This window comes from Dendrobates tinctorius, unplaced genomic scaffold, assembly GCF_039654945.1.
Source record: "Dendrobates tinctorius isolate UK_male_01 unplaced genomic scaffold, ASM3965494v1 ptg000060l, whole genome shotgun sequence".
NCBI lineage: Eukaryota > Metazoa > Chordata > Amphibia > Anura > Dendrobatidae > Dendrobates > Dendrobates tinctorius.
The window spans coordinates 56,499,692-56,515,263 of record NW_027361728.1 but is presented as its reverse complement, the minus strand read 5'-3'; the positions used below and the strand labels follow the sequence as shown (position 1 = coordinate 56,515,263).

At 43.7% G+C, this 15,572-nt stretch overlaps 1 protein-coding gene across 3 annotated transcripts in view; it reads right to left on the bottom strand.

The window, feature by feature from the left end:
- Positions 1–15,572, bottom strand: part of IFT80 (intraflagellar transport 80) — a 188,819-nt gene that overhangs the window by 71,265 nt on the left and 101,982 nt on the right. For all 3 annotated transcript variants that reach the window (XM_073578970.1, XM_073578969.1, XM_073578968.1), the window contains exon 9: positions 2,872–3,051. In XM_073578970.1, coding sequence (XP_073435071.1) covers positions 2,872–3,051 — 180 coding nt within the window. The remainder of the gene's footprint in view (positions 1–2,871; positions 3,052–15,572) is intronic.

The window sequence follows — 15,572 nt, the reverse complement described above, 5'->3', positions numbered from 1 at the left end:
TCCCAGCAGCCCATTCACCAATGGTTCTCAGCCCGGACGGTCGCAACTTGGCACCGTCCAGGTTGAAAACTGTTTATCCCCCAGACATGGATTATGGAGTGTGACAGAATGACAGACAAGTATGGTATATTGTTGTTTTTTAGTTTTGGTTTATTACAAGAGATTGAGGGCTTCGGTGGAATTATGTGTCAGGCGAGTATAACTGTGTTTGTTTTATTTATGGCTGTGTGTTCATTTACAATACAACTATAGGATTAATAATGGACAGATGCCTCTCCATTACTAATTCATGGGTTTGATGTCACCTGACAATAAAAGGTGACATCAACCCCACAAATGCTGCTATATTCAGGCTTAGGGGGGGGCAATATCCATGGCCTCTTACCAGCCTGAGAATACCTGCCCCCAGCTGTCTGCTTTAGCGAGGCTGGTTGTCAAAAATAAGGACCCCATGACGTTTTTTTTTTAGTTATTTATTTTAATAATTTAAAAAAAGCAGCGTGGGGACCCTTCTACTCTTGATAACCAGACTTGTTGAAGCTGACAGCTGAGGGCTGCAGCCCCCAGCTGTGACTTTTCCCTGGCTGGTAATCAAAAATACAGAGGGGCTCACACTGTTTTTTTTTTAATTTTTTTATTTAAAGCGTAGGCAGTGGCTGATGAATACTGCTCCAACACTCACTGTTATTAGCGGCTGCAGGTGTCGGATGGGAGCGGTAGTCCCGTCAGCTGACATCTGTGACCAGAGGTGAACTTTATACCTCTGACCACCGCTGAGCACTCATGCTATCTTTTGACGGCGTGGGAACTGCGACTCTCTGACCAGTGGGGATGATTTCACCGCCAATCAGAAGCAGTGTTAGCCGCGCTGCCACGCACATGACAAACACCCGGTGTTCAGGCAGCCGAACCCGAACAGTAACACGGACTTCCTGGTGAAGTCTGTGTTCGGTGTCCGTACCCGAACAGTAGGTGTGGACGCCGAACTTTACTGTTCGGGTTCGCCCATCTCTATTAATGAAGAATTTATATTAGATCTCTCAGTTTGCATTGGTTCCCCGCAGTGAAAGTCCAGTTTACAGAGGATGATGCACCATAAAAGATCATTTCACCTGACGATCAAGTGTTTTGCTCATTTAATTGGGTGATCAGCCTGTTTACACTGAAAGATATTCGTTAAACACATGTTTTTAAGAACACTCATTCACGTTTATCATTCAATGCAGCTTTGGATTAGATAGTCTTAAATGCATCAAATTTATTACAGTGGTTCATGCTGGATCATAGATCCGGTGCATTTTTAGGAGGGCTAGTCTAAGCTCACACTACCTTTTACTTGGCTTACATTGAACCAATAATTTACACCAAACTTTGGTGCAAGAAATAAGAAAATTAGACCACACCTCATCACCAAGTGTGTCCAAAAAGGTGTCGAAAACATTAAAAATACTGTACGTATGGAAGGCAGACTTTTTGGATCAAATTAAGTCATAATTCTAGCACCTTAAGTCTCATAAATCAGGCCCATGATCTTCATTTGTCCCATCCGCTGTAGAAATAATTACTGACCAGCAGGATGCGTTTATTAACTCGACGAATGGGCAGAAATGGAGTTTGTACAAATCGGTTCACAGGCCCCAGTAAATTGAGATGATGAATTCAGCAAAGTGAGAGTTAAAACTTAACTTTTAATAAGTATAAAAAGTATAACATGTGCTGCCTGAAAAAGGCTTATAATTTCAAAAAAGCACCAGGAGGCATTATTACAAGCCTAAAAAATACAACCAGATACACTATATAGATGTTCTAATCGTATTGTATACATTGGAGAAGGCAGACACCTATATCAATGATGATGTTGCCGATCGAGGTGTCTACATTCCCACCAGTATTCAAATCCAATTCTGCAATGTACAATGACTGGACTGAATATATTCATCTGCTAATAACAGCCAGGAAATATAAGATTAGCAACACAGTGTCTATAAACCTTGTCCCATATATTGACAGTGGTCAAAGAGAGACGCACTGATATACAGTAACAGTAGTCCTGATCATAATGAAGCAGACAAGATATAAGAAAGATGAGCGTGGAAACTCAATGCTCCATTAGATACAAAGAGTAAAATCTGTAGATCGGTCTCCCCCCATTTCTAGAAGCAGTCAGGTCCAGGGAGTAGTTAATTCCTGAGAAGTAGTAGCCCTACAGACCTCTGAAATGGCCAATGTATACTGGATCACCAAACTCCTACCCTGCCAAGGTCAGTCGACAGCTAGCCCCGTTAAGGAGGCCCTGCACTGTTCCTTCAGTTCGGCCTGACGCGTTTCATCATATAAGAATCCTCAGGGACCTATAGCATGATATATGGAGATATGGGCAACTCCTATGCTCAAAGTGATACAGCAGGTCCCAGTAGATTGGCGGCATCAATAATCTGTGACCAATGAACACCCCTGCGAACCGCCTCTAATCTGACAGCATCGACGGCTCTTCCTTGATTATCTTGCCTGGCGTGACGACACATGTTCATCACTATGCAATTTTGTTCCAGAACTACTAATCAAAATACCTGAGGATGCCAGGAGATAAAAAGGGGGTTCTCAGGCTTCCTTCCAGTGGCCGCAGATTACGGATCTAGCTGATAGACTTGGTTCTGTTCATCAATTCGCACCGACTCTAAAGAAGGCTACTGCATACATGGCACAGCTCACTTGAACACTAGAGCCCCTATTTCCAATGATCCCTCTTGACCCCTATTTGAATGGGATTTAGATACTGCAAAGTTGATTCTAATTTATAAGCCACTCACTAGAATGGGAACAAACATTTTTAGCTATGATTAGAAGATGTGTTCTAAAATATAAGACAACCTGCATAGCTCTTCTCTTGGTTAAAGTTACTTCAAAATTCTTCCATTCCCAATGTTGCTCAATGACATGAGCAAAGATTACTTGGCCGTTTCCACAAGCTCCGGCAACCTGGGTTCCATCTATCGACCATGTAAGGCTGAAGATACTACCAGTAGTTGGTTTTTCCAAAGCATAGGACCACTGGAAAAAAAACACACAAACAGATAAGCTAACCAATAAACAAAAAGAATAACTTTTTTTTTTAAATAACGTAATGAAAATGCAAAGTCATGACAACAAAGAGATGAAACGCGGGGCATAAAATGGTTGATTCTGCTCTTGCCTAAGCACACCTGAAGCAGCTGGACATCAGACAGCAGATGAGTCGGGGGCAGAGGTCAAGGCTGCTTCAATGAATAAGAATAGGAGATGGTTCAAGTCTGCTAGAGACATTAGCAATATATGCAGGGCTATTAAGATTGATCAGAAGAAAGACGAGGCAGGCTTACCAAATAGAGCTCAGATGCAAAGCTAATTAGAACACCCATTAATCAAAAACTGAAAAGGAACTTTATTCAATATGTAAGACGGCAAAAAAAATCCATCTGCTTAAAGACAAAATATGTCCAAATGCAAAACGCTGGACACATCGTTTAGTGCTTGGGGGAAGGAATATTTAATGCGTTTGCCATACTTAGCACTGTAATTTCTTTTGCAGTACATGCGAACCCACAAAATATCAAACTCCTGGGAAGCTTGTCAACTTTGGTAATATAAATATAATGAGGGTAGACAAGTGTAACTGAAAGATTTACTTGAAATCCCGCCAGTCAATTTACTTTATTGAGATACAGTAAGAGGACAAATCGCTGAATGTTCTATACATGCTTGTATAATTATGGCGGGCTGCGGACTGCAAAGGTCACAAATGTGGGGATCAAAGAGAACTTTGCTTCTAAATTCAAAAAAGAAAATGACTACAAAGATAACCAAGCAAGACTTTAAAATTAACTGGTCTAAAGGGGCTAAGAAACAATTGATATTTTGCACTTATCCAAAAGGATAGGAAAATTGTCTGCTCAAAAGAACCTTTCCCCCCACATGCTCACAGTGAGAGGAGTAAATGGAGAGGAGGTCCTGCACGCGCTCGGATGCTCTATTGAATCTCTACGGCACTGACGGAAACAGCTGACACAACAAAGTTTGTACCTGAAATCCCCTATTTAATGCCAATATTCAGCTTCTTCCCCAAGTTTACTGAACAAGATTCATTTTGGGGATCTCATCTCCAAAGATCTTGGTCCCTAGATCTCCATCTGCGCATGTGCCGCCCTCGGCGGCCATTTTCCCGGAGTCCACTGCACAGGAAGCCATGGAACTGCGGGGGCTCTGGACTTTCACCAAATGTCGGCAGAGCCCCCGCAGCACTGGACACACCCGCAGCAGCACTGGACAACAGCGCCGGACACCCACATCAGCGCTGGGCATCCTCAGCAGCGCCGGACACCCGCAGCGGCACGCCGCACATCTGAACACCCTCTCATCCCAGCCTGTGGCCAGCAGCATCACCCCACTCCTGTCTCCTCCAGCAGCGACCCTGGGACCCCGCTTCACTGCAGCCACCACCCCCGGGAAGCATTAAGACGCATGGATTATAAGCACCACCAGTTTATTACAAATTTTTTTTCCCTATTTTTCTCCTCAAAATTTGGGGTGAGTCTTATAATCCGAAGCGCATTATAATCTGAAAAATACGGTAAATCAAATCACTAATTAGTGCGACCTTCAACTACAAAACAGTGTTAATTCTTCTATGGTACACTTGCACACAGCTTTTGAAGGAACTTGGCAGAAAGGTTGTTCCAAACATCTTGGAGAATTAGCTACAGATCTTCTGTGGATGTAGGCTGGTGGAAATCCTTCTGTCTCTTCTGGTAATCCCAGACAGACTTGATGTTGTGCAGATCTGGGCTCTGAAGATAATTCTCAGGGACATTGGCTGTATGTTTAGAGTCATTGTCCTGCTGCAGAATAAATTTGGAGCCAATCAGAATCCTCACTGATGATATTCCAGGAGGCATGGGCCTTTATTTCTCAGCACTGAGGACACCAAGAAATGGCAACGAAGAGGACCATAGATGCAGTGATGGACCATGAAAAAAGCAGCACTGTACAAAACTCACACAGTAAGGCTGGGGTCACACTGCGTTATGGCATTCCCTCCCATTATCGGGTGCATCGCTAACGCATGCCATAATCGGCATGCGCTAGCGATGTGCCGTCATTCTGTGACGGAGCCTCGGACGCGGGCTGCAGCATCCGAGGCTCCATCACCGCTGGCGCAGATGAAGAATCTGAGCTAGCGGTATAGCGTAACACGATTGCGTTATGATATAGCGTTAATGCAGTCCGTCAACGCTATGAGTTGAACAGACTGCTTTAACGCAGTGTGACCCTAGCCTAAAAGGGGTTAAAGGCACAGGTCTGCTCTATTTGGACAGGGAAAAGAAGATCATAAATGACCTTACACTCTCCAGTGAAAGCAAGCACAGTGCCACATTTCAGCTTCCTGAACCCACGTTATGAAATGAGACACCGAGTTACCTCCAGTCCGACCTTATTACACAGAGAAAGTGCATGAGATGTAGAGAAACGTGATATTTTTATATGATGTAAACACGACATTTTTCTGGAGGCAATACCCGGACGCTGAGACCACGAAGCTGCTTCACAGATGATCTCCATGTACATGTGAACTGTTGTATTGTTCTTAGAAAGCGGAATAGCTTGGTAGAGCCTCCCATGTGTCTAGTAGAGGATTTCTATCAAATGTGGGAGGAATTATAGGAGCTTAGCACTTGGTCCATAATAAATTCTGTGGGATAACAGAACAGTTATAACTACGGAACAATCCCTATTATGTATTCCCACGTGGTTTTAGATGATTAGAAATATGACTCCCGTGTACGGAATATTTGGCACAACACAAGGAGACTTCCTCCTAATCGGGAGCTGCTCTATTTTCACAACTGCACTCATCCACATTTTTTTTCAGCTTTTTAAGAATGAAAGACAGAATAGCGAGTCTCTGCAATATTACTCACACTAAAAAGGGTTAGTATGTAATAAAAAACCCTGAAAAAAAGAGAAAACATTATATAGTGGTTTAGATCATAGATCTAAAGTTATAATCTTTTTTTTTTCTGTCACTTGGTCTTGTTTAAAGACAATCTGTCAGCAGGTTTTTGATATGTAATCTGAAGACAGCAGGAGATAGAGGCTGGGACACAGAATTCAGGGATGTGTCACTTGTTAAAGTACACGCTGTTTACTAACTGTGAAGGATTTACCAGTAAGAGATTAACAGTTATGGAATACACTAGTCCGGCAACGCCCCCTCCTGTGATAGGCAGCTCACTGCCTATGTACATTGTATATACAGAGCCTGATGTGGGTGGGGCTTGCTTTCTCCGCTCTGCTCCATTCTAAACCTAAAAGCTCTGATAGTGTCAGCTTCTTTTTACCTACATTACGCTGCTCTCAGATGAGGTACAAAAAATCTACTGCCAGATTACTTTTAAATACTGATTGCTGGAAATTGTTAATTTTGTCTCCATTTCTACCTATTTTGTCCCTGGAACCATAGAACCAGCCCATACTATCTGCTAAATCTATTGTCTCAGCCAGACCATTGCCTCCCATGTTCACCAGCAATGGCTGTTCTACTAGAAAGGCTGATTTCATGCGATTGTCCTGGACGAGATGTACTGCATTTTTTTTTTTTACATGTGACATTTTGTTGACATATTTAAATATTTCAACAGATTAAAAAAAAAAAAAAAAAAATTTTTTATTTATTTATTTTACTGGTTTGAATAGTGCCATTAATTTCCACAGACATCATCAATTCACAATTGTACTTGCATTTGGTTCACACATTTTTCTGTTTCTAGTTTAACACCAGGTTACGTATAATTTATTGATTAGGGTTTATTTAAGACAATCTGTCACCAAGTTTTTGTACCCTGAGAGCAGCATGATACAGGGGCAGAGGCCCCGATTCCAGTAACGTATCACTTTCTGATTTTCTTGCTACAGTTTTGATAAAATCACAATTTTATCTGCTGCAGATCTAGCAGTTCTCTGAATGCTGTGCTCTATATAACCCTGCCCACATCACTGATTGGCAGCAATCTGTGCCCACTGTGCATAGGCAGAAAGCTACCAATCAGTGGTGGGGAGTGGGTTATAAAAAGCTCTAGAATACGGTGGACTACGTGGCAGCAGGTGTGCTAGTCCTCTAGTGATTATCTCATGTGATAGGACAGTGATTTCATTAAAACTGCAGCAAGCAGTTCAGTAAGGGACGTTGCAGTAATCAGGATCTCTGTCTCTACAATGTGCTGATGTCAGGTTATGAAGCAAAAAAAACAAACTTGGTGACAGATTCTCTTTAAGGAATGTAATGTTAAAAGGTGGAGTGGTGCTTTAAAACAGTTGTCTACTACTTTATTTTTTATTTCAACGCTGGAGTGATGCCACTAATCTAAGTTCCCTGAGCCTAGTCTTACACTTACTAGCCACCATCTTTATATGTCCTCTGCGCCGCTCCAGTCCTGCGGCGCCATCTTGTGACTGCAACTTCTGACTGACCGGAAGTCAAAGGTAATGAAGCAAGTTTATGAGACCCTCGTTGTGGCCTCGCTCTGCCTCTCACAGACTTTTGCTGAGTTATGACTTATGGACCACCCAGCAAACACTAGAGCAATCCGGCAGGTCACAAACTGCTGGAGACCGGCATGGATATAAGATGAAGATGGCGGATGGCAAGTATCAGACAAGGTGCAGGGGACTTAGATTAGTAGCACAACTGCAGTGCTGAAGTGATGCTTCCATGCCAGAGTCTCCCATGTAAAATAAGAAAATCTTACACTCCCCTCTGGCACTGTTCCAATAATTTAAGCCCGGGGTCTTCCGGCACTCGCATGACACTTTTATATCACGTGACTGCTGTAGTCAGTTTAAGATCGTTGATCGGCTGCAGCTCATCAATATTCTGTCAGAGCGGACATCCACTTTGGCAAAGTTGTAAAGGCTGTTGCCTATCAAGGGCCATTGACTGGCTGCAGCGCACACATGACACTGTCGTGCTAGCCACCATTGCTGGAATGGCGTGGGATGTGACTATAAGATTTTACTTGGGCATTTAAGAAGGGGATCCCCAACAATAAACAACCCCGGTAATTTATATTGGATTGACTGCAAAATATGTATCCACTTTTTTCTTTACATTTTCCTACTTTTGCACAGTGGAAACATTATAATAATAATATTTTAAGTCACCAAACTGGCAGATCCCAAGAAAAAAGGTGGGAATGGGTAATGTATTGCATTTTCTTTATGCAATGTAGTGTGAACACTACTAAGAATGCTTATATTTTGTGGGTCATGAAGAGAGCAGAGCCCTAAAATGTATTCTTCTTTATTGCTTACTATTGTTAGATAGTTTAAAACTATTTATTATGCTCGTTTATATACGGCCATCGTATGCCACAGCGCTTCACAGGCATTATCGGCACTGTCCCCATTGGGGCTCACAATCTAAATTATCAGTATGTCTTTGGATTTGGGAGGAATCCGGAGGAAACCCACGCAAACACTGGGAGAACATACAAACTCCTTGCAGATGTTGTCCCAGGTGGGATTTTAAACTAGGACCCAAACTAAACTGTACTGAACTGCATTTCTCTTTTACGTCCATTTAGAGGACTTGCAATCATTGGATACATTATACTTGGAAAGATTTAATATTGCAAAACATTATAGACTGTCAAAGTTACACAAGCAGGAAAACTATTATTCCCTGGGGGGCCAATGGTAGCCTTGCAATTGCCATGGTAACCCTCTGACACCCCACAGGCGAACCAATAAACAGACAATGGGGGTCTGTCACAAATGACTGTGGCATCATTGGAGTTAACCGGCTAGGATTAGAGGATTCTCAAATCCTGACCATTACAGCAGCATATTCAGCACCATGGGTCTGCTCCAGACATAGTCGGCTCCATCAATTTCAAAATCCTATTTCAAAGTACTATTTCTAAGTACTGTTGAATTAGAGTAGAATTGGACTGGAATTGACTGCAAGGTAACGGACTATAACACCACAACAATGTTTCGCCTTCTTTTTACTATCACCCCCATACTCCTGCAATCCCCCCTCCTAGTAAGGAACTATTCATCTCCCCCTCCATTCTCCCAAGCCACCTAACCTTCTCCTCACAACTGTTCCTCCCCATACAATCCTTTTTCTCCAGACATGCACGGCCACATCATGTCCTATCCTGCTCCCACCTTCAAATGCTCTGTCTACTACTCCTCATTGCTGGCGATGTATCCCCAAATCCTGGCCCTCTTCAACACATCCCTACACTCACTTCTACCACCCTGTCACGATCCTCTACACGTCTTCGCAACCATGACAACCTCATACCTATTCATCCAGCCTCCACTCCCCCAACCCCTTACCTGGAGCTCTATGGAACGCACGCTCTGTCTGCAACAAGCTGTCATTTATCCATGACCTCGTTATCACCAACAAACTCTCCTTCCTCGCCATCACTGAAACCTGGCTCACTCCCTCTGACACAGCCTCTCCAGCTGCGCTCTCCTATGGCGGACTCCATCTCTCCCACACCCCTAGCCCCAGCAATAAACGTGGTGGAGGGGATTGCTTGCTCCTGTCTGATACTCTGCCACCCTCCGCTACTCTTCCCTCGTTCGAGGTGCACTCCGTCCGCATCCATTCCCCCTCCAACCTCCAACTGGCTGTCATCTACCGCCCCCCAGAACTAGCCATCTCCACCTTTCTTGACCACTTCACCACCTGGCTACTCCATTTCCTTTCTGCTGACATCCCCACCACCATCATGGGCGACTTCAACATCCCTATTGACACTTCCACCCCGACTGCCTCTAAACTTCTATCACTCACGGCTTCCCTCGGCCTCACTCAATGGTCCTCTGCGGCCACTCACAAAGATGGTCACACGCTGGACCTTATCTTCACCCGTCTCTGTTCCCTCACCAATCTCAATAACTCACCCCTCCCCCTGTCTGACCACAACCTACTGACATTCTCTTCCCTCTCCTACTGCGCAACCCCCGCTCCATAATCTCGCTCACCCTCGCAGGAATCTCAAACACCTCAATTTACAATCACTCTCTGAATCCCTTCTCCCTCTTACAGACATAGCTTCCCTTCATGACACAGATGCTGCTGCCACTTTTTATAACACCACAATAACAGCAACACTTGATTTGGCCGCCCCCCTCATGCAGAGCAAAACTCGAACATTCAACAGACCAGCCTGACCAAAGAACTGTGACGGGTTTCCAGGGCCGCTGAGCGGAGATGGAAGAGAACCCATTCTACTGAGCACTTCAATGCATACAAGCAGTCACTTGCCAGCTTTAAGCCCACGCGCTCTGCCGCAAAACAAACTTACTTCGCATCTCTCATATCCTCCCTGTCTCATAACCCTAAACAGCTCTTCAACACTTTCAATTCTCTACTCCGTCCCACAGCACCTCCTCCCCCTCCTCTCATCTCTGCTGAAGACTTTGCCTCCTTCTTTAAGCAGAAGATCGACACGATCAGACAAAACTTTGGCCCGCAGCCCCCAATGCCCCTCTTAGCCGCTCAGCCCTGTTCTGCAAAAGCCAGCTTCTCCACCATGACAGAAGATCAGCTCTCCACCCTTCTGTCAAGATCACACCTCACCACTTGTGCCCTCGACCCACTCCCGTCCCACCTCATCCCTAACTTGGCCACAGTCCTCATCTCATCTCTAACACACCTTTTCAACCTTTCACTTACAAATGGTGTCTTTCCCTCATCCTTCAAACATGCCTCAATCACACCCATCCTCAAAAAGCCCTCCATTGACCCATCCTCTGTGTCTAACTATCACCCAATATCTCTTCTCCCTTATGCCTCAAAACTACTGGAACAGCATGCATATCTTGAACTGTCCTCCCACCTCTCCTCCTCCTGTTCCCTCTTTGACCGGTTACAATCTGGCTTCCGACCGCATCACTCAACTGAAACTGCCCTAACTTAAGTCACTAACGACTTACTAATCGCCAAGAGCAAGCGACACTACTCTGTCCTCCTTCTCCTGGACCTGTCCTCTGCCTTCGACACCGTAGACCATTCCCTCCTGCTACAGATTCTCTCATCTCTTGGCATCACAGACTTGGCCCTATCCTGGATCTCATCATACCTAACGGACCGAACATTCACTGTCTCCCTCTCACACACCACCTCCTCACCTCGCCCCCTGTCTGTCGGTGTTCCCCAAGGCTCTGTCCTAGGACCCCTACTATTCTCCATCTATACCTTCGGCTTGGGACAGCTCATAGAATCCCACGGTTTGCAGTATCACCTCTACGCCGATGACACGCAGATCTACCTATCTGGACCCAACCTCGCCTCCTTACTGACTGAAATCCCACAATGTCTGTTTGCTATCTCAGCCTTCTCTGCTCGCTTTCTCAAATTGATCATGGACAAAACAGAATTTATCATCTTTCCCCCATCTCACTCTACCCCTCCACGAGACCTATCCATCAATGTCAACGGCTGCTCTCTTTCCCAGTCCCGCACGCTCGGTGCCTTGGGGTGATCCTCGACTCTGCGCTCTCTTTCAAACCACATATCCAAGCCCTCGCCTCCTCCTGCCGCCTCAAACTCAAAAATATTTCCCGGATCCGCTCATTTCTCAACCACGAAACGACAAAAACACTAGTGCACGATCTTATCATCTCCCGCCTCGACTACTGCAACCTCCTACTCTCTGGCCTCCCCTCTAGCACTCTGGCACCGCTCCAGTCCATCCTACACTCTGCTGCCTGACTAATCCACCTGTCTCCCCGCTACTCCCCAGCCTCCCCGATATGCCAGGCCCTTCACTGGCTTCCTATCGCCCAGAGGATCCAATTCAAAACCCTAACCATGACATACAAAGCCATCCACAACCTGTCTCCTCCATACATCTGTGACATGGTCTCTAGGTACCTACCCGCACGCAACCTTCGATCATCTCAAGATCTCCTTCTCTACTCCCCCCTTATCTCTTCTTCCTATAACCGCATACAAGACTTCTCCCGTGCTTCCCCCATACTCTGGAACTCCCTGCCGCAACACATCAGACTCTCACCATCAACGGAAACCTTCAAGAAGAACCTGAAGACCCACCTGTTCCGACAAGCCTACAGCCTGCAATGATCCTCGGTCTACTGAACCACCGCACGACCTGCTCTACCCCCTCCTACAGTATCCTCACCCATCCCTGTAGACTGTGAGCCCTCGCGGGCAGGGTCCCCTCTCCTTATGTGCTTGTGCGTCCCTTGTCTTTCACTTGTTTATTATTCTTGTATATATTACACTTATCTATAATTCCCCTTTTGACATGTAAAGCGCCATGGAATAAATGGCGCTATATAAATGCATAATAATAATAATAATAATAATAATTACAGCAGTGGACAATCCTTGCTGGGCTTCTACTCTTGATCACATACTTACAGCTGCTATTCACATATTCGCATACAATCATCAAGATTCCGCTTAAATCTTATAGTCCCCCATGTAAAAAAAAAAAACAAAAAAAAACCATATCACCACCAATGCCGGCGACAATCTAGGGCTGCACCACTGTGAACCAGGATCTAATAGTGGCTGTAGAGAAAAACAAAACATTTTTTCCGTTTTCTTAGTACTTTCACCTCTCCATTGCAGCGATATTAACTATCAAAGCATTTGGGCCCTAATCAGTAACTTTTTACTTTTTTTGAAGTGGCTATTATCAGAGAGATTTCACTGAAGATGAACATACCCCCACAATAGCACTGACAAACAGTCTGATGACATGTGCTGGCGCACAGCAGACCCGAGTGTGATCAATTTCAGATCTCATCTCTGGCATTTGGTTGGGGGTGGGATGTAATGCTGTAGACGTTAAGTTTCATTACAAATAAACAGTCTCACAAAAAAAATCTCTCAAATTCAAATGCGCGTTTATGGTAGGTCCAAATACACATTAGTAAGTGTAACGCTGCCAACCCTGCTGTACTGCCTCTCCACCACACTATCTGCTGGAGATGAAAGCGGTTAATGTCACTCAGGTCTGCTGTACTCCAGCACCTCATCACTCTATAGTCAATGCTATTGCGGGGGAGTGTTCTTCTTTCTCCCGTACGTTGATGCCTGCTTATGATTGGTCAGCGTCAGAAAGGGGAAGAAATACACGCCCACTGAAATCTCTCTGGTAATGGCGACTAAGGACTTATATATTTTTTAACTGTTTAGGTGCCATATATTTTGATAGCTAATATCTACGCAACGTATATGAAAAATAAAATAACATATTTACTTTTTATTCTGCTCTGCAGCCTCTATTAAATCGTGTGTTCAGTTCAACGTGAAAAATGTTCTTCTTCTAAACCACAATTACCTAAAAGTTTATTTAAAAATAGACTGTCTCCCCCAGAAGCTCCATTAAATTTACAATGATTGATATGTAAAGTGTTATAAAACACCTTGGCTTTACCTGAATAAATAAACTGTGATTCATAAGAGTCTAAAATACAGAACAAAATGGAAAATTAATCATAATTTCACATCTCAAATTTCAGACACACTTAGTTCTCAACATCCAAAGTTTGCAACAGTTTTTCAAATTGTTGCAAAGAATTGCTCAATTAAAATGCATTCAGCATGATCAATAAATCCGGAGAGTGCTCTTTTTTCTGAAGTGATTTTGACAGAAATAATTGTAAACTTTATTAACCTCTGTGCTAAACAGACAGTAAAATGCATGTGAAAGTAATTAGCATCGGCAGTGCGGATGAAGTGTGGTTTGAAGAATGGAATAAGCACAACAAGCTTTCCTAACTGATGCAAGCCTCAAATTGACAGAAAAAGCTATAGATAAAAAAAAATATTTTGCAGAAACATCTAAATTATTTCGACAGGCCACGCTCACATGGAACGTGCACAGGTATTTCATCATGCTGCAGCTCTCAAAAGCAAATGAGGCTTCACTTTTATTTTATGAAACAAATGATTTATGGGCAATTTAGTTTCTTGGGCGTACAGGCAGTAAATGTGTAACCGCCTTATGTTTTCAATGTAGAACATCAGCAATAACATAGATGGCTGTAGGGGAACCCAAATATGAAAACCTGAAATTCCAATGGGAGTTCCAATTTGTGTCTTCAGAGAGGAAGAGAACTAGAACTCTAGCGCCACCTATAGGAAGCAGCAATCCTAAAAGTCAAAATTGCCGCTTTGAGAAGTCTTGTCACATGATTAAGGATGAATCAAAATCTCAATTTGCAGATACTGTTTCGGGGTACTGCACCTCATCAGCACAAAGTGTGAGATCTGGTTTGGCTTGTTGATAGGTGTCTGACTGGAATCGGGATCCAAAGGGTAACGTTTTTCCTTGTGGACATTGACATGTCAAGCCCGACATGCATACATCAGAACATGGATCAGTCTTGGGCGCGTATGTAATACACATGTGAAGTTGTGAATATTAGGATTGGTTAGGTAACAATTCAGTGCAACGACTAAGGCCTGGTGCGCATTATTTTCTCATTTTTAAGTAAGGCCATTTAACACAGGCTGGTAATTAGTTAGATAAGACTCTGTAAGAATACTCGTTCTAGCTCATATAATCATGGCAACGATCATCTGACAAATGCACATTGTATGTGAACTATGCCATAATTGTAGCAAATAAAATACATCTCTCCATTTAAGCAGGGGTTGTGTTAGCAATAATATGCGGGGGTTGGGTTTAAGCGGTGGCAATAAGTTCCGGAACAAACTGTCCACCCGAACCATAACACTTGTGGAGATTGCTTCTGGTTTACCACTTATATACTATTGTCAATCAGAGCTAGCTCTAATCACTGAGGCTGCATGTATTGCACAGCTGAGACCCACCATGCTCCTTGGCATAATCCATACACCAGCACCTGATGTGTGATGTCTAGGAGTGTCACATTTCGGGAAAACGTTAAAGGAACTTTGTTCAACCAAGTCCAGGTGCTCAGAGAATCATGGTGGGGCCAAACATTCAAATACACCTTCCCACCTGCTTGGTTTCCATCTATCTCCTCCCTTCTCTGGCTCAATGAAGCCAGAGCTGTCAATCAGAAAAGAGGGTGGGGGTGGAGATTGAGGGGAAAAAAAAAAAGGAGGTGGGGACGTGCATTTAAATAATTGATGCGGTTTCTTTAAAACGTGTTCATTCCTGAACTGAAAGCATCAGCCTATAGATGAGAGCCAATCGACTTGTTATATTGTGTCCTTGTGGTCATTCCAGGACTTTTGACATGTCAAGTTTTGATCTAAGCAGATTAGGTGCTTTGACACCCATCGACTGCTAAAACTAAGGGAAGTGAGAAATGTATTTATTAATAGCCCATAGGGCTCAAGAACACTGACTATACAAATCACTACAAAATAGTATATAAAGTAACTAAAACACAACAGTAGATATGTGTGTGTATGTATACGCGCGCGCTATAGAGAGGTGCAGGGTGAGTGGCTTGTTACCTGCATTCTTATGCTTTTATAAGGCCCCTTAGTCTCCTCTGATATTCATGTACTTTATGGCAGTGAATATATTGTCTCATTTTGAAATTAA